This window comes from Ictalurus punctatus, chromosome 15, assembly GCF_001660625.3.
Source record: "Ictalurus punctatus breed USDA103 chromosome 15, Coco_2.0, whole genome shotgun sequence".
Lineage (NCBI taxonomy): Eukaryota > Metazoa > Chordata > Actinopteri > Siluriformes > Ictaluridae > Ictalurus > Ictalurus punctatus.
The window spans coordinates 8,188,817-8,214,789 of NC_030430.2; the positions used below are offsets into that span (position 1 = coordinate 8,188,817).

The 25,973-nt window shown below is 40.3% G+C and overlaps 1 protein-coding gene across 1 annotated transcript; it reads left to right on the forward strand.

Moving 5' to 3' along the window:
* The first annotated feature begins 727 nt into the window (after positions 1-727).
* On the forward strand, positions 728-24,533 carry slc1a7b (solute carrier family 1 member 7b). The gene is made up of 11 exons (XM_047160600.2): positions 728-1,111; positions 6,241-6,320; positions 11,006-11,221; positions 16,196-16,238; positions 16,720-16,960; positions 17,353-17,452; positions 17,549-17,782; positions 19,804-19,998; positions 21,214-21,348; positions 21,854-21,953; positions 23,751-24,533. Exons 1-11 carry the CDS (start codon positions 971-973, stop codon positions 24,012-24,014), a joined length of 1,749 nt encoding a protein of 582 aa, XP_047016556.1. The 5' UTR covers positions 728-970; the 3' UTR covers positions 24,015-24,533.
* The last annotated feature ends 1,440 nt before the right edge of the window (positions 24,534-25,973 follow it).

Sequence of the window (25,973 nt, forward strand, 5' to 3'; positions counted from 1 at the left end):
CCAGCACCAGTGTTTAGAAACCCTGACCCAGAAGATTACTTCCGTGATGATTTGGTGTCATCGCTGACATCATATTCTACCCCCCTCCCAGTCTCTGTGCTCCCTAATCCTGCATTTTCACCAGTGTTTCTTCTCAATCTGGTCTCATCAGGCACAGATTATCAGAGATTAGATGAGCTGCTCATAACCTGCATGCACACAGTTCATTCATTAATGTTATTAATGTCCGTGTTGATTTGAGCTACACATTAGTCATAAAACGTGTGGCCTAAATACGGCAGTCACAAAAATAAAATGGACGGCATAAAAAATTACGCCACTTTAAGGTAGAGGGTCGTTTTCTTATTATGAGAATAGGTTCAATTGAGCGTTGGGATCTTTAGGGCAACAAAACTCAATATTTGTGACATGAATTCCACTTAGTTGCAAGTCGAATTTAGTTTGATGTAGTGGACTTTCCTCAGATGAGTGGATATTGCCGCGAGTGACTCAATGCTTTTTTGTGTAATTTGTGATTGCGTTAGTATTGTTTTTTTGTTTATTTTTAATCTATTCTTCTCTGACATTTTTACATTATATTTTACCAGCATCCCCTCCTCCAGAACACCTTTCTGGATAATACAGACAACAGTTTACAATAGTACGACTCTAATAGGATTGATCTGGTCTTCTGAGGCACTCTACCTGGACTCCTATTGACCAGAGCAGAGAAGTGTCCGGGCATCTGTGAGGGTGGTGTGAAGAGGACAGTTGGAGAGAGGGAGGAGCTCTTCAGTTTAACACCAAGGAGCAAAGGAGGACAGAATAGAGAAAAAACAAGAGACTGATTGATATTAGACAGAGTGCGGGGAAAGATCTCAAAAAGAGCTCGTTTTTTTTAAAGACTGTGAGTAGTGTGTGTGTTGTGTGGAGGAGTGAAGCCCGCTGCGGGATGGGGTTGTAGGTAGTGTGTTGAGTCAGAGGTGTGGCGATGGCGGTGGCGTTGGATGCAGTGTGTGTGCGGGTGAAGGGTGTCTGCAAGCAGAATGGACTGCTCATCCTCTCTGTGCTGGCCGTCGTCATCGGCTGCCTGCTGGGATTCTTCCTGCGCACCAAGCAGCTCTCTGAGCAGGTTAGTGTTAATCTACTGTGCCTGAACACAACCGCAAAACTAGTGTATTTATCCCAACACAGTTGTACCTATTTACCCCATCACTCTGTTACCTACCTGTAGTCTTACTTTTCTCAGTAAACCTATTCATCCCAAGACAGTCTTACTTTCCCAATACAATCCTACATACCCAACACTGTTCTGTTTTCCACAACATAGTCCTTCATCCCCCACACAGTCGTACTTCCCCTAACACCGTCCAACATTCTCCAACACTGTCCTACTTTCACCAGCACAGTCCTCCTTTCCCCATGTTTCTACTTACCCAACACAGTCCTCCTTTCCCCCACTCAATGATACTTTCCCCAATGCATACCTCCTTTCCCCAACACAGTCTTATCTACTCCAACAGTCTTCTATCCCCCACACAGTCATACTTTCCCCAACACAGTCTTACCTACCCAACACAGTCTTACTTACTCCAACGCAGTCCTACTTTCACCAACAGTCCTATATTCCGCGACAGTCTTATTTTCCCCAACACAATCTTCCCTCCCCAATATGATCCTACTCTTCCCAGCACAGTTCTGTTCTTCTCAACACAGTCCTGCTTTCCCCAACACAATCTTACTTTCCTACAGTCCTATTTTCCCCAACAAAGCCTTATTTACTCCAATTTACTCCACAGTCCTATTTACTCCAGCACAGTCCTATTTTCCCAAACACAGTTCAGCATCCCCAGCACAGTCTAACTTTACCCAACACAGTCCTACTTTACCCAGCACAGTCCTCCTTTCAACAGTGTAATATGAGTCAGAGCAGTTTACGGAAAAACGGACGTATAACATGAAAGTGAATAGAAATTAATAAATGATGTGGTACATATTCAGCATTGTTGTACGCATAATACATGGGTTGCGTTTCTGCAGCGTGGACCATAATAGAATTCGGTTGCTGCCACTCATGTTTAGTCATTTTGCTCATTTTGCATCAGGCGCATTTGTGTCTTTGAATGTCTTTGTATGACCTTAATAATCGGGTCATTTAGTGCCATTATACACAAAAACAGCTAATAATGCCGTCCAGCTCACACCCTCGGCAGCACAAAGCATAAAGTCTTTCGTCAGATATGATTAAACTAAAAGCAACTTTGTTCTTCTGGCATTTGTGTGAAAATAAAAGCCATTTTGCACTGGCACTCAGGGATTACGGTCCAATCATACAAAATGCTCTTAGTAATTATGCATTAAGCAAGAGAGCTGCTTAGCTTCAGGCTTGCTAAAAATGTTGTGTGTCGTTTCAGTGAGACTGAAGCATACGGTTCAATTTGGAATCTATTTCGTGAAAGATAGTTATTAGATGGCAGTACAATTTCTGAGTGAACACAGATGAAGGGAAAGCGAGGTTTTTGGTGTGTAATTGGAAATTTCACAAGGAATACAAGTAGAAAATAAACATGGTGTGGCGTTTTAATTTGCCGATTATTAAACGGGGGTTAGTATCTCACAGCACTCGACTGGAAACCTGACTGGGGGTAACTCGGTCAGGCTGAAGCAGTTTTACTGTGCGGTTGTAGGTCATGTCCTATTTCATGGCATTTTTTCACAAGCCTTCACAAAAGTGCTGTTGCCGGGTGTGATGTAAACACCATTGTTAGAAAAGGAAATAGCTTTCACAAAATATGTTTTCCTTTTCATCATCAAGGTCGTCAAGCAAACTTGGAATTTGGAATTTAGAATGTGCTACCTTGAGAGAGAGAAATGACCATGAGTTCTTTCATATATACAGGGTGTAGACGATTTAAATAGAACCCTGGTGTGTTCTCGTGTTCGTGCGGTTTTTAGGCAGGTGAGAACGTAACAATCTCTACAGGTCAGAGAGCATCTAAGCAAGGTGGTCTCTTGGTTTGCTAGTGTGAAAGCGATTCGACTCTGAATCGACTCAGCAGCCGGAAACGAATCAATCAATCATACCGTGTGTTTCGGTGCTGCAGCTTTTTATATTTTTTTATAATTGTAAAATGCTAAGCTGATCCCCAATGGACAACGATTTTGAATGGAAGATCAAGCAGAAATAGAAAATAAATGTAGTTAATTAATATATCAGGCTTCGACTCCATGCTCGCCACGCTTGGCTGACTTTCGATTCAAAGTTTTTCCGTCGCCGTATTTCTGACCAAGGTTTTACAAGAGCCATTTCAGCCATTTATGCCCCTCTGAAAAACCAATCGAACCAAATATCAAAAGAATCAGTTTACTTCTGAGTCGGACACGTAGGCGTGAAAGCGGCGTGAGACCCGGGTCACTTTGGCTTCTGACCTTTAGTGTAGACGCGTGAATGAAGAACGAGGACGTAAATAAGCTGTGCGCTCACGGCAGTGGTTCTGTTTTAACGAGGACTCAGAAGCATGGTGACACGTATAATTATATATAAATTAATAGGGCAGATGCGGCGTAACTTTGTTTAACTTTACTTAAAGCTTTATTAGCAGGAAACGTAGTGAAATCACTACCTCGTTATAATTCCTGTGGACTCTTCAGCACATCAATGCTTACTCTAGGCTGACTCACCCCTAATGAAGCTTTATTTATATCTTCACTAAATTTTATTCTTCCAAATCTAGCTTTATTACTCAGCTCCTCTGGAGTGCAAGAGGTCAACATCCTTTACAACCAACAGTGTCCACTCCCTGCCTACAACTACAAACGCTACCACCACTGGCGGGGGAAAAAATGGCACTTTCTTTCCTTTCTTTTTGCATTTCATAAATAATAGGGCAATTATAGTGTGATAGAGGAGAGAGAAGATTGATTATGAGTGATTGTGGTGCACTGCAAATAACTTGCCATTTTACAAGCCCTGATGTTTGAAACTCCAATGTAAAATTCTTCCATGCAGTTATTTTTTTTGAAAGGTCATTTTTATGTGAAATACAGATTGTACAGCTTCATCTTTGCTGGAGTTGCGATTGATGTGATTTGAAAGCCAGATTCCTAACTCGAAAAACGAACCCGTTATATGTGTGATTATAAATTCTTACAGTGTACAGGTTAGATTAACCGCCAAAGCAGACGTCATGGTTTTGCCGTATATATAGAATATATAGTAAGTCCTTCTGAGTCAGCTATTGTCCCCGTGGACAGTGGACAGCTACTGTTTCGTGTAAGTGGTTTTATCAGGGCATTGCAGATACTACTAACTCATATGAAAGCTTTTCAATCTATACTATGAGCAAGCTGAGGACATTTGGGGATTTAATTCAGTCCTGATCAAGCATAAACTGGCTTTGTTAGTGTTGTTGCACTGAGGGTTTGTAGGCTCTTTGATGAAAGGATGCTTATTGAGGATATAAATCATGATGGGAGGAAAAGATGAGTGCAGTACTCTAGTGAGGAGAAGAAGCAATTGAAGGCGGAAATTGACGGGTACAATGAGGTATGGGGAAAATAGACAGAGAAAGAGAGAGAGAGCACGACCGGGCTGTGAGGTCTGACGAGATTAAATGGATTGGAATGGAGGTTGCGTAAAACACACACACACACACACACACACACACACACACACACACACACACACACACACACACACACACACACACACAGAAGAAAGAGGACATAGAGGACAAGAACAAAGACCCTATGTTAATGGAGAACACATGCCAAATGAAGTACGAAACTTACGAGGAGTCCATTATTCGTTTGGCGAGATGTTTATTCCCGTCCTTGAGAGATGCACCATTTGGTGGACCTTTTAAAGAATTCTGTTTACCCGTAGTGCAGACATTTTCTCTCATTTCATTTTTTTCTGATGGCCACTTGATATAAATATGAGGGATGAAGTACTTTCATGATGGAAGATAGACAGCGACAGATTTGCACTGAGAGTAGTTTGGTGAAGAACTTCCAGAGTAGAAACCGTACTGATTTTACTCCAGTCGTATCTCCGTTTTTGTGCCTGAATCATCTCAGGCATCTTATCAGCAGCGTAAATAAGAACAATAAGCTCTGATTGACTGCAGCTCTCGTCATCCAGACAATATGCAACGTTAATTAGAGTGTTTGTTCCACAAGCTGGCAACGTGGTCTTAGAGGTCTCGAGAAAAAAAAAAGCAAAACAATGAACAACGAAAAGAAACGTTTTACACTGACCATACGTATATGGTTATTTGGAAAGCGTGCTGGATTGTTTAGAGGCGTGTTTGAGGCGACTCTTTACACTTTCCCGTCTTGTATTATCAAGTTGTCAACTGAGTGGCCTGTGTGGGTAGAAACGGACGAATCCTTCTGATTCATTGAACAGAAGAACGACTCATCGTCATCACAGCTGCTCCCAATTGTATTTTTTTTTCACGTAATGGTAAAAAGTAGCGCTGGTGTGTTGGTTTGAAAAGCTTTCATGCATTTATGAAGTTGAATTGCATCATGTTTGGTGAGAATTGACCTGTCTGAGAATCTAACCAAAGAAAAACAAGTCACTCGACATTCCTGAACAGCGCGTCACATGTTTTCAGACAAGACGTGCTGGAAGAGATAAGAGGTTTAAATTCAGCACAAATGATTCAGGATCCATTAAAATGGCACTCGGTAAAACTTCACTCCTAATGATCACTGCCAAAGTGAACACAAGAGGAGGAAATAGTACAGAAAAACACTCAAAGGTACACAAATTCTACACAAATAAATAATAAAAAATAAACCCTGAATGTAGCCAATCAAACAGGATATCATGCTTTCCTTAAAACTGTTTAAACTTTTTTCTTAATTATTTATTATTAACTTCTTATATCCTTATATGTATTATTTATTGTTTTAAGTTTTATGTAAAACACTTTGATATCTGTATTATTATTATTATTATTATTATTATTATTATTATTATTATTATTATTATTATTATTACTATAGATTTGCACTGAAGCTAGGAGGCTTCATTTCGGTAAAATACAATTTTTCTTTCTCTTATTAAGCTCAAGAGAACGTGTTTATATATAGATCAGTGTGCTCAGTGTGAAGGTCAGTGTGAAGATCAGTGTGAAGATCAGTATGAAGATCAGCGTGAAGATCAGCGTGAAGATCAGCGTGAAGAATCGTTCCAGGTGAACTCGTGACGATATCAAGTCTTTGTTCCTACTGTTTTTTTCTGGTTTGTAGGAAGTGAAGTATTTCCAGTTTCCAGGAGAGCTCCTAATGAGGATGCTGAAGATGTTGATTCTGCCTCTCGTTGTTTCCAGGTAAAGGCTCTCAAATGAAATTTTGTGTGTGTGTGTGTGTGTGTGTGTGTGTAAATTAAAAATCTGTTTGCGTCACCTTTAGCAGCAATAACTGTAACCAAACTCTTCCGATAACTGGAGATCAGACTCTCACTTCTTTCTAGGACTAGGACTTACTCCTACGCTTGGGAGCGTTGTCTTGCTGTATAATCCATTTGCGCTTGAGTTTCAGCTTACGGACTACAGACTGGATATTCTCCTTTAGGATTTTCTGGCAGAAAGCAGAATTCAGGTTTCCCTCAATTACTGCACGTTGCCCAGGCGCTGAAGCAGCAAAGCATCCCTACACCATCACACTTCCTCCACCATGCTTCACTGTAGGTATGGTGTTCTTTTTGTGGAATTCGGTGTTTGGTTACGCCAGATGGAACGGGACTCCTGTCTTCCAAACAGTTCCACTTTCGACTCATCAGTCCACCGAACATTCTCCCGAAAGGTTTGAGGATCATCAAGGTGTGTTTTGGCAAAATCCAGAGCCTTAAAGTTCTTCTGGGTTAGCAGTGGTTTTCACCTCGCCACTCTTCCATGGACGCCATTTTTGCCCAGTGTCTTTCTGATAATAGAGTCATGAACAGTGACCTTTATTGATGCAAGAGAGGCCTTTGATGTTGTCCTTGGCTCTTTTGGGACTTCCTGGATGAGTCGTCGCTATGAATTGGAGGAATTTTGGAAGGTCTAGATTTTCCAAAAGTATGTTCACCCCTGAACATCACCTCAATATAATAGCTTGTTGAGTGTCTCACTCTGAATCCACAGGCATTAATGTGGAGCTGATTTGTGAGTTGACTATTTGTACTACCTTTCCTTCTTTCTTTCTTCCTTTCTTTCTTTCTACAATGTTTAATTTTTGCATTTATTTCATTTATTATTATTATTATTATTATTATTATTATTATTTCACAGTTGGTTGTTCCAGAAAAAGATAACTCCATCAGAAGTGTGAGATGTGAAAAGCGGAGGTATTTAGCTGCTCATAACTCTGGTGTGTGTGAGAGAGAGAGAGATAGAGACTCAACACAACACAGTGACTCATGATAAAACATCAAACATAACCTTCAGAGGTTTGTTTTCCACTCACGTGTCAAGAAATAACAGCGTGATCCTCCTGTGAGTGCTGTACACGCATGTACCGCTGTGTCTGTAATCACCACAGCATAGAGTAAAGCCGGAGAAATGGATCTGTTCGAATGACCGTAATGGTGCAGTAATAACACCACAGCACCTGCTCACAGGGTGGTGATCTCTAACAGCAGCTCCGACAGTATAGCACAGGTTTATATTAATGATGCGTTATCTTTTCTATAGCAACAGATCGTTCATTTGTGGACGTGTACGGCGGACACTCCACGTACAAAGATTTTTTTTTTTCTTTTAAAAACGCGTGTGTGAAGTTTTTGGGAATAACGGAGACGTTTATTTAACATTATTTCATGGAAGGAGTCTACAGTGTCAGCACTTTGGAATGGTCAGAGGTAAGAGCTGGAACTTTATGCTTCTTCGATATCTTCAGGACGGCAGAGTTTACGCTTCTTTCTTTCTGAGGTTTCTCTCTAAAATGACAAGCTGCGTATTTTAGAGAGAATAAAGAGAGAGAATAGTGAGAGAAAATAAAGAGAGAGAATAAAGAGAGAGAATAAAGAGAGAGAATAAAGAGAGAGAATAAAGAGAGAATAAAGAGAGAGAATAGTGAGAGAGAATAAAGAGAGAGAATAGTGAGAGAATAAAGAGAGAGAATAAAGAGAGAGAATAGTGAGAGAGAATAGTGAGAGAGAATAAAGAGAGAGAATAAAGAGAGAGAATAAAGAGAGAGAATAAAGAGAGAGAATAAAGAGAGAGAATAGTGAGAGAGAATAAAGAGAGAGAATAAAGAGAGAGAATAGTGAGAGAGAATGAAGAGAGAGAATAAAGAGAGAGAATAGTGAGAGAGAATGAAGAGAGAGAACAGTGAGAGAGAATAAAGAGAGAGAATAGTGAGAGAGAATGAAGAGAGAGAATAAAGAGAGAGAATAGTGAGAGAGAATAAAGAGAGAGAATAGTGAGAGAGAATAAAGAGAGAGAATAAAGAGAGAGAATAAAGAGAGAGAATAAAGAGAGAGAATAGTGAGAGAGAATAAAGAGAGAGAATAAAGAGAGAGAATAAAGAGAGAGAATAGTGAGAGAGAATAAAGAGAGAGAACAGTGAGAGAGAATAGAGAGAGAGAATAGTGAGAGAGAATGAAGAGAGAGAATAAAGAGAGAGAATAGTGAGAGAGAATAGTGAGAGAGAATAAAGACAGAGAGAATAAAGAGATAGAATAAAGAGAGAGAATAGTGAGAGAGAATGAAGAGAGAGAATAAAGAGAGAGAATAGTGAGAGAGAATGAAGAGAGAGAATAAAGAGAGAGAATGAAGAGAGAGAATAAAGAGAGAGAATAGTGAGAGAGAATAAAGAGAGAGAATAGTGAGAGAGAATAAAGAGATAGAATAGTGAGAGAGAATAAAGAGAGAGAATAGTGAGAGAGAATAAAGAGAGAGAATAAAGAGAGAGAATAGTGAGAGAGAATAAAGAGAGAGAATAGTGAGAGAGAATAAAGAGAGAGAATAGTGAGAGAGAATAAAGAGAGAGAATAAAGAGAGAGAATAAAGAGAGAGAATAGTGAGAGAGAATAAAGAGAGAGAATAGTGAGAGAGAATAAAGAGAGAGAATAGTGAGAGAGAATAAAGAGAGAGAATAGTGAGAGAGAATAAAGAGAGAGAATAGTGAGAGAGAATAAAGAGAGAGAATAGTGAGAGAGAATAAAGAGAGAGAATAGTGAGAGAGAATAAAGAACGAACTCATTTCCACAACATTAAATGTAACTACAAATCGTCATTTAATATATTTTACAAACTGTAAACTTTGCTGCTGTATTTTTATTTATTATTAATGATTATAACAGAGGCGGCACGTCAGGAAGTGCGATACACGAATCGGACCATGTTTCGGTCTGGTTTGAGATTTTCTTACATCTTGTACTTTTGACACGTGACATCACAGCTTTAATGGAAGAGAGCTGATACACACGACTGTAATCTCTCTGCTATTACGTACACTTCGCATGTAGCATGGTGCTTAGATTAGCATTCTGGTCAGCGTTATCATCATGCTAGCTAACACGAAAGAAATTAGCAATAAAGCTGTTGTCAGTTAGCCTTAGCGAATGTTTTTTTGTTTCTTTTTTTTACATGTGAACTAAAACTAGTGCGTGATTTGAAATTGAGGCAAACGTTTTTTTCTTCTACTTTAACCTGAGTAAATATTTTCAAGCTGTGCATACTCTTTGTTTTGCCTGTGTTTTTACTTAGTAGAGTAACCGCATTTTTACTTCAAGAATTTCAGGACTTTTACCACCTACAAAAGAAAAATGTGCTAAGGTTAGGATAGGGATAAGATAAAGGATTTGGGATAGGGGTTAGGGTATTGGCTAGGGATTTGGGTTAGGGTTAGGGCTAGACATCTTAATTTAAAGGAACACAGTCATAGATCTGATCAGACTCCAGCTTCCTGTGCCAGTATAACTGGAGGATGTGATGAATAGAGCAAGATTTTCTATATATAATGAAGTGTAACACTGCAGCTGTGATGCACAGGAGTGAAAACTCGGTCTGAAACTGAAAGTGATTTTCAGGAACACACTGGGCCGAAAGGTAAAACTGAAGGCTGAAATATTTGAGGCTCATGAATGTGATCTGCAGCTACACTGTACATTTCTTATGAATGTGTGTTTTTTTTTAAAGCATCCACGAGGCTCAGTTTATTCTATTAGCCTATGGAATCCAATGTCCTTGACAACACAGAGTGCTCGGTCATCCGTTATAGTGTAAACATACTTTTCTTTCCAGCACTTTTCTCTTCAGCACTTTTCTCCTCAGTGCTTTTCTCCTCAATGCTTTTCTCTTCAGCACTTTTCTCCTCAATGCTTTTCTCTTCAGCGCTTTTCTCTTCAGCACTTTTCTCTTCAACGCTTTTCTCTTCAACGATTCAGGTGAAAAGCTGTGTCTATAGATGGAGTCGTCGTCGTTTCCGAGTGGTGACTCCAACTAGTAATGGAGAGGTCCTTGTGTGTTTGTTTGCCTTCTTAATGCTTGGAATGAACACTGATTAGGTTTCACATTCTTCAGTGCGTAAATTGCATATAGCAGCCCGGCTGAGAGTGAGCGCAGGACGTAAAGTCGCGTGGGCGTGCGAGATTTTTCTGGATTACGTTTTTGATCTGTCTGTGCATCCATCTGACATCCTCCAGAATAACTGGTTCATTGTTTGTAGGATTTACATAGAATGATCACAGATGAACTGATTTCAGAATGGATCCAAACAGGGTCAAGGTCACAACTAGCGTTTTTCTTCAATAGCTTTCCTTCCTGTCTGAAGTATATTTTAAGAATATTTGAGTGCATGTTAGTAACAATTTATTCTAGAGATAATAACATCTGTAGTCTGTAATGCATTGTGACAAGAACCACCATTATTTTACTCTTTCATTTATGTTCATTTGGCAGAAATTTTGCAGCATTTAGTCTAATGAGGACGTGTTAGGACCAATCAGTGTAACCACGAGTTACCACATCAGTGTTTTTATATCAAATATCTCTCTCTGTCTCTCTCTCTCCCTCTCTCTCTCTCTAAGTCTCATGTCAGGTCTGGCGGCCCTGGAGCCGAAGTGCTCGAGCAGGTTAGGCCTCATAACCATCTCCTACTACCTCTGGACCACGTTCTTGGCGGTGGTGGTCGGCATCGTCATGGTTCTGATCATCCACCCAGGGGGCATGGCCCAGAAAGAGGACTCGGAGGACAGTAGCAAACCAATCATGAGCTCAGCCGACGCCCTGCTCGACCTCATACGGTACACACACACACACACACACACACCATATCAACATGGTTTATTCTCATTCACTTTAATCTGCTCTCCATCTGGCACGACACACTTTCACTCTCAGTGCTGCTCTAATTCTGTCTCTGTTCTTCATAACCTCAATCCAAATATGAAAAAGCCTTCCGGTAAAATCTCACTGTTCATTGGTCTCGCAGAGAAAAAAAGCCATAGATCTTCTTGAAAGCCTCGATGGTTGTTTTTTACGTGACAAAAGAGCAAATAATTATTTAATATTTCAGATTCTTTCATGATGTAATAACATAATTGTGTAAACGCTTCCTCATCTCTACTGACAATAATGCCGATACAAGTAAAATAAATATTTAAAACTAGTGCTCAAGGTCTTAAACAGTTTAACAGTTATTATGGTTCATTAAAAACATACTTTATTTTGTAACTGTTCTTTCTAAGAGGCAGTGGGCTTATGTTTAAGAGAGAGAAATGAATCAACATTACTGAGCCAGACGACATCAACACCTACAAAAATAAATAAATAAATAAAAGAATAAATAAATACAATTTAGAAATAGCGGTTGAATTAAAGCCAGGTCTCAGTAGCCAGGATTTACCAGCAATTTAGAACTGATTAGATTTAGGAATTGGTCATGGTCAGCAGTAGTTTGTCTTCAATAGAAGTATATTATAAACGTATTTCTGGCATACAAATTAGTAACAGGAAGGATTAGGATTGTTGGTGTTGGTGTTATTGGTGTTGGTTCTACTTGTTTTGGAACGAGGTTGTGTGTGTGTGGTGGTGGGTTTTTTCTTTTGTAGTCTAGTGTAGAAAACAGTCCAAAGCCACCAAGATCTTGTTTTTAATCTACGGCAAATAAAGGGAAAGTGTAAGTGCAGACAGCACATCTACAATATAGCGTTTCTGTTTTAGATCAATTGCAAACACTGGCTAATAACCGTACCAATCAATCATGATAAAAAGATAAAAAGGCATATAGCAGGTTCTGCACATCAGAAATTCGATTTCTGCTCATTTGGAGGATTTTTATGCCAGAAAACAGCAGCTGATTGGACAATAAATCCATTTTGGACTAAATGTCGTTTTATTTATTTGACTAAATATAATAGTCATGTGACGGCGCAAGAGAAAGGAGGATTTACACACTCCATCCTGTCTTAACCGTCATTGTAGTACATCTCAGAGCTCAAAGAATACTCTCAAGGTTTCTCTTCCAGTAGATTTATAACACAAACGGTATCATGGATGGAAATTTCATGAATCGCCGAATGGTAGATGACAACGAGGTTCATTCACAAGGATCTGTGCGGTGAATTAATGCTGTGTGAAAGTGCGTGAGATAGTCACGAATGACCGTGAAAAATATTGCTGAAAGCTGAAGGATAGGCCATGTTTTTCACGTTTCTGTTCAGCTGGAGGCTGTAAAAGCGTACAAAAATGAAAAGAGAATATAAAGCGGAGCAATGACTGGGGCAGTTCCTCAACCTCAGCTACATCACTCCAGTTTTTTATCAGTCTCGCCTCGTGATAGTTCCTACATTCTGTTTCCCGAATGTAAAAATAAATTAATAGTCTAAATTAAAGCGTGACCCTGACTAGGCAGCTACTAAATGCATCACACAGCGCTGCACATTCATGTTAATGTTCACATTCATTCATTTACTCATTTCCTCCTGCAATGTGAATAATAAGAAGAAGAGGAAGCATAATAAATAAATTAGAATTTTTGGTCCAATCAGAAGGCAGCTCCTGACGCATGGAGCATTTTGGAGCCGTATTTATGTTCTCTCTTCCTCTAGCTTTATAAAATGTAAACATTTTTAGAACATAGCAGAAACATAACCTGATATTTTACCAAACGGACCTGAGCAATCTACGATATAATACTGAGTGTCATGTTTTTAACGTAATGGAGGTTAGGATGGAAGCAAGTGCAGATAAGAGCTATTAATAAAGACAGGCAGGCAGACACATCCAAATCACGAGACAATAGCGTAGTCAAAAACAGGCAAAGGGTCAGGCAATCTGCAAACAGGCATAAATAAACTAGGCAAGGCAAGAAACGAGAACGAGAAACACCTTAACCAGATCAAAGAACATGAAACAAAACGAGGAACAGGGTATAAACGTTTGGTATGGTGATAACACTAAGCACTTCTCAAAATCATTGTGTATAAACAGTCTCTTTATACTGTCGTTGTGAGTGCTGTGAATTTGATGCAGGTGTGTGTGATTAGAATGAAAGTGAGTGCTCTGCGAATTACAGTCCATGGCGGCCATGTTTGTAGGTGGGAAATGTAGTCACTGGTTTGCTGCGATATGACCCTGAGACTGTGAGAAATTCTGTTACAGTACATTTTTGGCCAAACAACCCCAGATAGACATTTACGGACGTAGAGATGAATTTTCTGTGACTCCAAGCCTCGCCAACACAACAGTTAAAGTTCCAGCAGCAGGTTGCTCCACATGGACGTACATACACCCAGTTGTAAGATAGCAGGCTGGACGTAAAACGTGTAGAATTAATCTAGGCGTCATGCTATGTCGGAGACTAAATCTTAAGCCTAGTCAAAGGTTGGTGTAAAGTGAAAAGCCTTGACGAGTTTCCAAGGTGAAGATAAAAACATTGATATGATGGCGTGTGTAATATACAGGTGCTGCTCTGGAAGCCATCGTTTGCATTACAAGAATGATTCCTATTATCATCTCGTCTGCTGACCCCAGGGTCTCCTTAGAGACGTGTGCAGAATGTCTGTAATGAACAGAGGGATGGGTCGAGTATTAATGATGATGCTGTTCAGTGCTTCTTCAGTCCTGGATAAGGTCGACTCGGGGGGAGGGGGGAGGGAGACTCATAACGTGGAGTAAATGTTAAATGATCGAGGCTGGGCTGGGTCAAGACCAGGTGAAGAAACAACAATGGAACATCATGTTCATTAATACTTGACCCTTGCCTCCAAACTTTTTAAATAAAAAAATGAATCTGCTTAATTGTTACTTGATCAACAATAATAGTAGATTGTTCATCACTTTAATAAACTTAAATTGTACTCCAGGTAACAAGTACACCCATATAAAACAGAACACGTCATGGGTTCCTTAAGTGTTGCTCTCAAATGATAAGTGGTTCTTATCTCAGTAAAAAGATTTGAACAGCTATTGAAGGCATAAAAAAAGACGTCTTAGACTAAAACACGTTCAACTCGCCCTTGGCCGTTTGTGATTTTGAATTCTGACGATGCCATAGCCATCCATGCGCTCTGGGTGGGAGAGGCATACTCTCACAGCAACACTAGCCAATCATGGCAGTCTGTGAGCTGATTTATGTGGATGATAGCGGACAGTGCTTTCCTCCTGTGATGCAGGATAAGCGGCAGGTGGAAAAGATCTGGTTAGCTGGCTTCATGTGTCTCAGACGTAAGCCTCAGGTTGGTAAGTGTCATATGTTAGGGGAGAGGGGGAAAATATTTGTGATTAATAATAAAATTAACAAATACATTTAAAACATGTTTTTAAAAAGCTGCACTGTAGGAGAGAGAGGCTCCAACTCTGTTATACTTGCCTTAATCAACATGGATTTATTCCACAATGAAATATTGAGACCCTGAAGTTATTTATACACATGCTTATCAAAATGAAATATTTAATGATGACAGAGTTTTCAAATAAAGATAGATAGGACACAGAGGAGTGTGTGTGTGTGTTTGTGTGTGTGTGTGTGTGTGTGTGTGAGGAACATCGACCAAGATCTCTACTACCATTACCACCTCCATTACTGCCCACTGCTACCCTCTGTTGCCCAATGATGCCCACTACTGTCCACTGCTGCCCACTGCTGTCCACTACTGCCCACTACGTCCCACTACTGTCCACTACTGCCCACTACGTCCCACTACTGTCCACTATTTCCCACTACTGTCCTGTCCACTACTGCTCACTGCTGCCCACTGCTGGTGGCGCCTGATTTATTTCTCTTCCAGACATCTAATTTGACATTTATCTGAATAAAGAGGTTTCTGAGTGAGTGTGCCGTCTTTGTCTTCTCTGGTCATTTGTGTGTTCCAGCATCCTCTTTACTCTTCAGATGATTATTATTTCTCTCTCTAGATAAAACAGACAGCTCCGAACGCCATAACACAAAGATGTCCCAAACATGCTTGAAATGAAAGCTATGAGATCAAATGTGAGACGCTTCCAACTGTTTTCTCACAACATTAACCATTACATCACCACAGCTCCAATGTTTTTAACGCTAAAAGGGTTTTCGTTCCAGTTACTTTGTCTTGACAACAATCTGCTCTGCTGTTTATCTTATTCTTCAGAGACCCAAAAACATCTAAACACTACTCCTCAGGGAGCTTTCAAGCTACATCGCCACAGACCCATGACTTTTCAAACTGGTCAGAATTATGGTTTTCCCATTACGGAAGCTCAAATTAGCCAAAATTCCCATAGAGTTCTATTCAAAATGTTGGCCTGTTATAGCTCCTAAACATTTCACCAAACTCTCTATCAATCATTCATTAGCTCTCTCTCTCTCTCTCTCTCTCTCTCTCTCTCTCTCTCTCTCTTGCCATATTTCTTTAGAAATCATTTCTAAAGAGTTCTATCCATTCGACTCATTTTTCCTCCCGACAACGCTGTCATTTTATTATTTATTTATTTATAATTCAGTAAAGTTGAGCGTATGAGAACAGCAGGTTTGAGCGTGTCCTCAAGACCAACATCGCTGCAGTAACGCACAGGTTATTGTACTTGTACCTTAAATCATTTGTCTTTTTTGATGAATAGAAACCAACGCACCGGATTGTAAGACGGACAGATGGCGGTTCTTTTCTCACGGCTCTTCTAGAAATCAAGGCTGTGTATTCGGTTTTGAACAGTGTGCAAGTTATGCGACTGTGAGATACAAAGTCTTCAAATTCTTCATGAGTTGAGTCCCTAATTGCATTTTTTCCCCCAAACAGGAACATGTTCCCTGCCAATTTGGTTCAGGCTACATTTCAGCAGGTAAGACCATTCCACAGTTTCATTTCACTGAGAGTTTATTATTAAAGGCAGAATTTCTGTAATGAAACCTTGCAGGGCTTTTTTTTACTCCTGACACTCCTGGTGAGATTTTGTACAGATGCTCAGCACAAAGCCGTGAAAGGCTTTAACCACATTTCAGTTCCATTCTAAACTACGTTAAACAAGCCAACCATTTAAAGAGTCCTTGATTCTGTCATGTTTATTTCGAGAAGGTATAGATTGAATAAATAAAAGAAATATTTCTGAAGAAAGCCGCAAATGACCCTCAGCACTCCTGTTGCCCTCCATTCACTTGGAAGAACCTTTCACTAAAGAGATTTGATCGCCTTATCGATTTTCCAAATTCCAGCTCATGCTGATCTTGAGTCACTTTGAGACAGTTGATTAAACTAAAATCATGTTGTATTATTAAAAGAAAAGTACGGGGAATGTCAGATTGTGTTCTTTTTGCGTGTCTCAGTATCGCACTAACAGCGTACCCGTCATGAAGACACTGAAGACAACGGAGAGCTTGAGTGTGACACGTCGCACACTCATCTACAACCTCCAAGACGACAACGGTAACAGCGAAAACGGCAGCAGCGATGTCCGCAACTTCCAGCTGGACCTGACGCCTCCGCCTGATGTGGTGATGCGCACCGGGCCCGGAACGAGCGAGGGCATGAACGTGCTGGGCATTGTCATCTTCTCCGCTACTATGGGCAAGAAAACACACACAAATACACACTTACAACACCAACACGCTAAACACACAGCGACCCACCCGGAAAAGTTCCGGATAAAACCCTGAGGAAATAACCGTAGCGTAATAACATAATAATGGTACTCCTTTATTGTCATATAAGCACCCTTAAAGATACAAAGTGTTTCTTAAGGTCTCGCTTAACCAAAGGTGCTGAAGATGTACCCCTGAGGTTACCATTCCAGTGACCGTTTGTACCCTGAATACTCTTTGTAACCTGTAAGATACCCCTAGTGTACATTGTTTGTGCCTTGAAGCATAACGTCTATCGCCTGTGTGTACTCTGAAAGGTACCGCTAAAGGTGCCCTTTTTGTACCCTTACGTAACACTGATGCATTTTGTGTTCGCAGGAATTATGTTGGGAAGGATGGGTCCTAACGGCAGTGCGCTTGTTAACTTCTGCCAGAGTCTTAACGAGGCTGTGCTGAAAATCGTAGCTATTGTTATCTGGTGCGTCTCGAGAACATCTCCTCGCCTCATTACCAGATTCGGTAATGCTAGTACAACCTTACTAAAACACCCTGAACTGTTTCTGTGTATTCCCAGGTACTTTCCGTTCGGGATTGTGTTCCTGGTGGCTGGAAAAATCCTGGAGATGAGCGATCCATCAGATATGGGTAAGAAACTGGGATTTTACGCCATTACGGTGGTTATGGGTCTGATTCTGCACGGGCTCTTCATCCTGCCCAGCATGTACTTCTTCATCACCAAGAAAAGCCCCATCGTTTACATCCGGGGAATCCTACAGGCTCTGCTCATCTCACTGGCCACCTCATCCAGGTACCCCCCCCCCCCCACACACACACACACACACACACACACAGTTGTTCCCTCACCAGCCTCTCTTTTTTCTCTCTATTGAAGTTAATAAGACAAAAAAAACGTACCGTTTACAGTTACTTAAAGTTACAGCTGAATCTCTGACTGTCATAAAGTGCTGACACTGGAGACTCCTTCCATACATGTCAAATAATTGTACAGAAAACTTCACCGTACCAAGGATTACACACTTTTTTTAATCCATTTGGATTAATTGATGTATTAGAACGATCGCATTAATATAACCCTGTGATGTGCAGCTGCACTACTGTCAGAGCTGCTGTTGTAGAAAACTAATCAACTCCTTCCTTCTGACTAATCACCATCCAGAACTCAGCAGCACTGTGGTATAAGCTGTGATATTATTATCACCCTCTCTCTTTCTCTCTCTCTATCTCTCACTCTCTCCCTCTTTCTCTCTCTCATATCAGCAAAAACAAAGCAAGGAAACTGAAAGGGCTTTGTTATTTATCTAATAATAACTAATTACACCTTCCACTCAACACATTAACGTTCACATGCAAAATACCGTCCTGAGCATTCTACAGTTAAATTCAATTAAAACTAGTGTTTTGTTTTCCTCTGGAAGGAAGGAGGTGGAGTGATTTATGATTCATGAATTATTCACGCAGCGTCTCGTGGTGATATGAGGACATGGTGAAGAGTCGATGCAGAACGCAGTGTCATTAAACTGATCTGTTGTTATTTCAGTTTTGTGACGTGTGACATGAGGGCGTGTGATGTGTGACATGAGGGCGTGTGATGTGTGACATGAGGGCGTGTGATGTGTGACATGAGGGCTTGTGATGTGTGACATGAGGACGTGTGATGTGTGACATGAGGACGTGTGATGTGTGACATGAGGGCGTGTGATGTGTGACATGAGGGCGTGTGATGTGTGACATGAGGGCGTGTGATGTGTGACATGAGGGCGTGTGATGTGTGACATGAGGGCGTGTGATGTGTGACATGAGGGCGTGTGATGTGTGACATGAGGGCGTGTGATGTGTGATGTGTGACATGAGGACGTGTGATGTGTGACATGAGGACGTGTGATGTGTGACATGAGGACGTGTGATGTGTGACATGAGGACGTGTGATTCGTGACATGAGGGCTTGTGATGTGTGACATGAGGACGTGTGATGCGTGACACTAGGGCGTGTGACACTAGGGCGTGTGACACTAGGGCGTGTGACACTAGGGCGTGTGACACTAGGGCGTGTGACACTAGGGCGTGTGACACGTGACATGAGGACGTGTGAAAACACAACAAAGCGAGGAGTCTAACTGTGGCTCAACATGGAAATTAAATTGATTAAATTTAATTTAATTAAATAAATGTAACCAATTAATACAAATGGAACTCATTTATTAACAGTTAATTAATAATCAATACAGAATTCATTATTAGGAATTAATTAGCTGTATTTCATTGTTATTTATATTTATTTTTATAGCTGTTTGTTTTATATTTAAAAAAGAAATAAAGAAAGACATTATTATTAGTAGTAGTTAATTAATCAACAATATTTAATATTTATTTACTTTATAGCTAATAAATGAATCGTTAATAAATACATTAATTAATTAACTTATCAAACTAATCTAACTAAGTTAGATACATACGATAGTTATTTTTATTCTGTTTATTTATTTATTTATTTATTTATTTTATTGCTAATACACATTATTCATTTTTATTTAATTAAGGAATTCACCAGTTAATACATTATTAATTAGTTAGCACGAGTTAATGAATAAACTATATTTTATTGTTATTTGTTTTTACTTTCATATTCATTCATTTTAATAGTTCGTTTAAAAAAAAATATTAGCTACTCAATTATCCTTAATTCGCAATAATTAAATAGATGTCACAAATAATTTATTATATTTATTTACTTAACTATAATATAACGTGTGTATGTGGGTGCGTGCATGTGTGCGTGTGTGTGTGTGCGCGTGTGTGTGTGTGTTCCAGCTCTGCCACACTGCCCATCACTTTTAAGTGCCTGCTGGAGAATAACCACATCGACCGGCGCATCATTCGCTTCGTGCTGCCTGTCGGTGCCACCATAAACATGGACGGCACGGCCCTGTACGAGGCTGTGGCGGCCATCTTTATCGCTCAAGTCAACAACTATGAGCTGGACTTTGGCCAGATCATCACCATAAGGTAAAGTCGGGACAGGAAGTGCAGGATGCACTCTGACACTGGAGACTCCTTCCATTCAGTAAATGTTCAAAATGTTCTCCTTACAGAACACTTCACCATATCACAGTATATTTGGGTTTTTTTCCCCCAAACGCTGTCTCTGGAGCTGTTTAGCGATTTCTCAGAGTAAAAACTGCTACAGTCATGTTTGCCCTGAAAAACAGAAGAGTCGCTGTCAGCGTTCATTACCTGGATTGATTGCTTGAGTCTAAAAAGAAAAAGTACTGATGGCCCTTTTAATATCTTCTAGACACTGAAGTTCTCTCTCGTCTTGTGTGGTAATTTGCGACTCTCGGTTTTTTATTAAAAGGCTCTGAAGGACTGAGAAAACACCCTTAATGAAACGGTTCCACACGGGTTCTTTGGCTAGCTCTAAGCTTCTCTGATACTGAAACACAGCTGTAGGGGTTCTTTGATGTTTCTTCAAGGTTGTAGAGGAGGCTGATATTTTGAATTCGTGATTCTTTGCCTGTGAGATTGATAGAAATCAGTCTGGATAGTTTTTTTTTAAATCAATATTTTGGGAACAGACTGTTAGGACTTGTGAATAACTTGTTAGAGAGGCGAGTAATATTTTGAAGAAAGTGACACACACACTCGAGAAAGTACACTCCAGTTTAAAGGATCTGAAAGTGCTTTGATTAGCTACAACACTGTGTGAGTGTTAATAAACAAGAAAGAACAGAACGTTTCCTGAGCGTTCTCCTGAGCGTTCTCCTGAGCGTTCTCCTGAGCGTTCTCCTGAGCGTTCTCCTGAGCGTTCTCCTGAGCGTTCTCCTGAGCGTCATTTGTTTTTGGGAACCATTTCATAACGTTCTACTTTGGGTAAGAAAGTCAGCACTGCTGCTGAAATGTTCCGTGAATGTTTTCTTACGGTTATCTCTTATGGTACATTCCTGTAAAGTTCCTGTAACGTTCCTGTAACATTCCTATAAAGTTCCTATAATGTTCCTGTAAAGTTCCTGCAACATTCCTGTAACATTCCTGTAAAATTCCTGCAACATTCCTGCAACGTTCCTGTAAGTTCCTGCAACGTTCCTGTAACATTCCTGTAATGTTTCTCTGTGTGTGTGTGTGTGTGTGTGTGTTAATTAAAATATTTAACAGTGAAAAGGTGAGACAAAAACATCTATAAAAATGTAACATTTGATCATTTTATTCTAAAATTCTATTCAGCATCACAGCCACAGCAGCGAGTATCGGTGCGGCGGGCATCCCGCAGGCTGGCCTGGTTACCATGGTAATAGTGCTGACCTCCGTTGGCCTGCCAACCGATGACATCACACTCATCATTGCTGTGGACTGGGCTTTGTGAGTAGAATCCTTCATCCATTAGTTTATTGGCTTCAACTACCATAAAGATAATACTTAATGGGTGTAGAATTACTGACTGAATTCCATCAGTTCCTCTGCACAAAGTATCGGGACCCCTCATCCGGCTTTTTTAAGGGGGCTGTTGAATTCTGGTTTCAATGGGACAATGATTAACGAAGCAGAGTTACTGTTACCACACAGAATTATTTTCCTCTAACAGCACGTCCCCAAGTGTTTTATTCCAATTATTAACTTTTTGTATTTAAACTTTTTAAAATAAATAACAACATCATACTTTTTAACCATTTATAGTTACATTTAACGTTGTGGAAAATCCACTTTCATGTTTTCTATCTCTCACACAGCATGTTTTGCTCCATACTTATTCTCACGTGCATACGTGCAAACTTCATGTTCATTGCATCTGGTTTGCGACTAACAGTTTACAGTTCTCGTTCTTTTGTGCCGTGTTCAGCATCTGACCTTTGCCCTGTGTTAATAGGGACCGGTTTCGCACTATGGTCAACGTGATGGGAGATGCGCTGGCTACAGGAATCATGGCGCACATCTGCAGGAAAGACTTCATGCAAGAGGGAGATGGAGTGAGTCACATCTTGTTCTGTTTTATTTTTCACACCAAATTATTGAGGCCCCCTGGGCGCCCCCTGGCGGCCCCCAAGGGTGCCGCGGCCCCCACTTTGAAAATCACTGGTGTAGAATACTGGAGGTCACTGAGAGAAAACCCAGAGTGCTTTATCAGACGCACTGAGCACAACGTTGCCTAAATATTGAGATAATAAAGCAGACAGGAAGCTAGACAGGATAAATCTACCGTCTAGAGCCAAGATCGTTTTTCAATCCGAGGCAAACGTCTGTTTCATTCCTCTCAGGGGAGCAGGGTTTACATGCTGGAGTTATGCAGGAAGTTCACATGCTTAATAAAGTGATTAATCAGCCGAATCTTCGCTGAGCATTACCATAAGGTGCTGCGAGTTTCATTACCATAAGCCACTGGATCATTTCTCAACACACGTCAGCTTTATTCATGAGGGACGTTTAAGAACAGCACACGTCAGTGGTAAACTCGTTATTAATACAGAGACGTATCAACTCGAACACAGCATGTTAGAGTAAAGGAATAATTATAAATATTCAGCCAAGAAGTATTTTGTAGCAAGGCTAATGTACTCGTTAGCTACAGTGCAAACTTCACACAAACACACACACACAAACATGTCTGGACAAACGTCTAGAAGGTAAAGTGTGACATTTTTTTTTTATTTTGCTCGAACGATGACTTTTTAGACATTGTGATTGAGGTTAAAGGTTCAGTCTGTGCTGAATCGGGTTTTTAATGGACACCATGTGTGCAGGACAATCCCATTATCAGTTATCTGCCAAAATATGTGGGCGTGCTGCCTCTGGACGGATTAAGGACACTTCATTTTCTCAGTTTTCACAAAAAAAAGTGGACAAGCAGCGAAAGGATGAAGCCAATGCGTGCTGCTTTGGTCGTCTGGTTTCTGTACAGTGTTTATATGCAGATATACACATGGTCTGTACATGTTGAATTAAAGCGAGAACTAAATATGAGAGGATTTCAGCTCATCTGAGGTTTTAAGAGAAGGTAGAAACAATAGGAACACAATTTTGGAAGGAAGTATGGAGTGCGTATTTAGCTGGCACTCGTTTGATGATGTCATCGTTAGTGTTTTTGCTTCAAGGTACTGTACACCTGAGCTCTAGTGGTTAGACGATGAATTACGAAAACATCAGTTGCTGTTTCGTTCACTTCACACAAAGCTCCGCCTCCCAGAATCAACAGTGATCAGCGGAGAGCTCATGTAGATGTCTCGTGTCTGTATGATATTGTTAGCTTGCTAAGTTAGCTATAAAACTGTGAAATATGTCAGATGTGTCAAATAATGTAAACATGGTTTGTTTGTGCAAGGATGATTCAGAGAGCAGGTCTGGAAGTTTACAGCTACAGCAACGTTTCATGACACTGGATCTGGTGGACCTCAAAATTAATTAGGTCATTTCCTGTCCAGGAGATATGTAGCTAATTCAGTATCCAATGTCTCCATCTTGGGGGTGGGGGCGGGGGGGGGGGGGAGGGGGGGGGGGCGCTAGATTTACTGCTTTCTTTTTTTTTTTGGAAATAAATCAAAACTTTATCCCAAAACATTTCCAGTTAGAACTGAGCTCCACCTTTCTTGCAGTATGGTGAGCAGTAAAGCTGGGGCGTGGTAAAGGGCCTTAGGGGCGTGTCTTCAACACAGAGAATGAATTTGTTCCGTCCAGTGCACCTTCAGCTAAAAATATTTTTCTAAAACTCTTGAGCCAGTGCACGAGTTTATCATCTCCTCCACTTTCACTTATTCTCCTCCTCTCTCCAGGTTCCTCTAATCTGTGAGACGAAACCCGTCCACATCCAGCAGCTGATGAACTGCCAGCAGAATAACGGCAGCTTCCAGCCCCTTCCAGCAGGGGGCAAACCTGAACTCGTTTCCCCGGATGTCGCCCGACTCATGCAGTTAGAGGAAGGAGTGCGACCCCCGCCTCCCGAGCGGAAAATACCCCCAGTGCCCCCACGACACCTTAAACACAAGGACAAGGAGCACTGCTCCATCGACATGAACGGCCTCGAGACCAACGTATAGCGGCCATGTTGGACAATCCGGACATAAAGGATATAGATCGATTAACGGATTAGCTTCTTGCTGTAATTGGATTCGGGGTTACGTTTCGTTCTGCGTTTAAGGTTGAGGTGATGGAACAGCATTCGTAGATTTCTTTTTGTTTGTTTGTTTGTTTGTTTTTGTAGAAACCTGACTTTAAAATTCTTTTAACATCAATCATGTAAATCTAATTTGGCGCTGTAAAATTGTATAAACTGACAAAAACGTGATATTTAAGCCGTATCATCATAAGTATTTAACTTTTTTTTAGTTTATGTCGTTATTTATAATAATTTCTTTCTCATGTTCATTTAAAGCTTAATTTGATGTTCCTAGATTTTTTTTGCTCCTCTTGCTCATCACATAGAAAATTTTCTTCCCTTTAGCCGCATCACAGACGGTGGAACTTAAATCATTTGTCTGGATTTGTCTTGTGTAGCAACGTATAGCTTGGTAGGCTAATTCTTTCTCACTTTTCTAAATAAAAATATATTCCTGGCAGAGAAATTTACATTTGCAAGAAAAAAAAACTTTCTGTCTCTAAAGCGATCCTGGATACAGGTGTGTTTGTATATGACTGTAAAAAAAAACAAAAAAAAAAAACGCACAGGTATATTTATCAGTGTTTCTGCCTGACTGAGGTGTAAAAGTAAAAGATAAACTGAACCTGCAGAAGAAGACAGACAGAGACAAATCCGTTTTAACGGAAGTGAAATTCCCAGAAGATCATGAGAAGAAGAAAAATGCGTTCTGTTTTTGTTTTTTTCTCTATTTCGACGGTGTTGTGATTACGAGGTCAGTCTGAAAGGTCAACCTTGTTACACAGATTATACGTTGAAAGCAAATTTTTCATTAAAAAAAAAAAATATATATATATATATATATATATATATATATATATATATATATATATACACACACACATTTCAAGAAAATCATTAGAAAGTCCTTAACGTGCTTGTGTCACGTGGTGTGTTTTTTAATTTGATGCTAATATCTCAAATCCGTTACTCATTACAAGGAAAGAAACCTCGTTAAAATGAGATATTGTAGCCCGAATTGGGAAAACTGCTGCGAAATTAATTTTTTGAAATCATTCAAGTTTCATTTTTAAGAGTTACAGGGTTCCGTAATACAATTGAAACCACCAGCCTGTGGTGTTGTAGCTGTTTTGTTTTGTTTTTGTTCTCTCAGCAGTCTCAATCTATGGTTAGCAAAACAAGAAAGAAAATCTTTAAATTGTTTTCCAGGAACGTGGCTCGACGTCCCATCTTTTATTATTTTTTTGTGTGTGGGTCTTCGAGTCATCTGAACGAATGATGTTTACACAATGCTCCAATTTCTGGCCTCAAAAACAAACAAAAAAACCCCTAATTTGTTGTCTTAACAGTGTGTAGCTGAGAGTCCAGGAGAGCACAATCATCATCTCAGTCATCTCAGGTAGCTGGTAGAGGAAGTACAGGCGAGGCATTGCATGTGATCACAATAATACTTAAAATAATAATGCGTTGAGTCTCAGGTGAAGATTGTGATGAGGAGAGATCCCGAGGTGTTCAGCAATCTAAAGGGAGCGGGGGGACCAGCTTTTACGGTCATTTTAAAGTAAAACTCCTGCGAACTGGTGGTTGATGCCGTTATTATTTGTGTTATTCCTGTCAGAGGTTTTCAGTTGTGTTCAATAGGACAAAATAACAACAGCTCCTTGTCTCATTCTCCGTTCTCCACCGGCATGAGAAATCCACCATAGGATACAGCAGCGGCGACAACAGTGCAAACACTAGACTCAGAGTCCCAGGATGCAATGCAGCTGTAAATAGATGACGAGCGAGATGATGGCGCTGATGATGGTGTTAGCGTGAAAGCTGAAGCTTTGGAAGATGCTCCATTTAAACAGGTTGTACAGATGAGGAGGAGATAGAGCTGGACAGACTACAGCACTAA

Bases quoted from the DNA above. Each gene is read 5' to 3' on its own strand.
- slc1a7b (XM_047160600.2), top strand. From the start codon at position 971: ATGGCGGTGGCGTTGGATGCAGTGTGTGTGCGGGTGAAGGGTGTCTGC. The intron at 1,112-6,240 runs GTTAGTGTTAAT...TCTGGTTTGTAG, and splicing joins CCAAGCAGCTCTCTGAGCAG to GAAGTGAAGTATTTCCAGTT. The intron at 17,783-19,803 runs GTACCCCCCCCC...TGTGTGTTCCAG, and splicing joins TCACTGGCCACCTCATCCAG to CTCTGCCACACTGCCCATCA.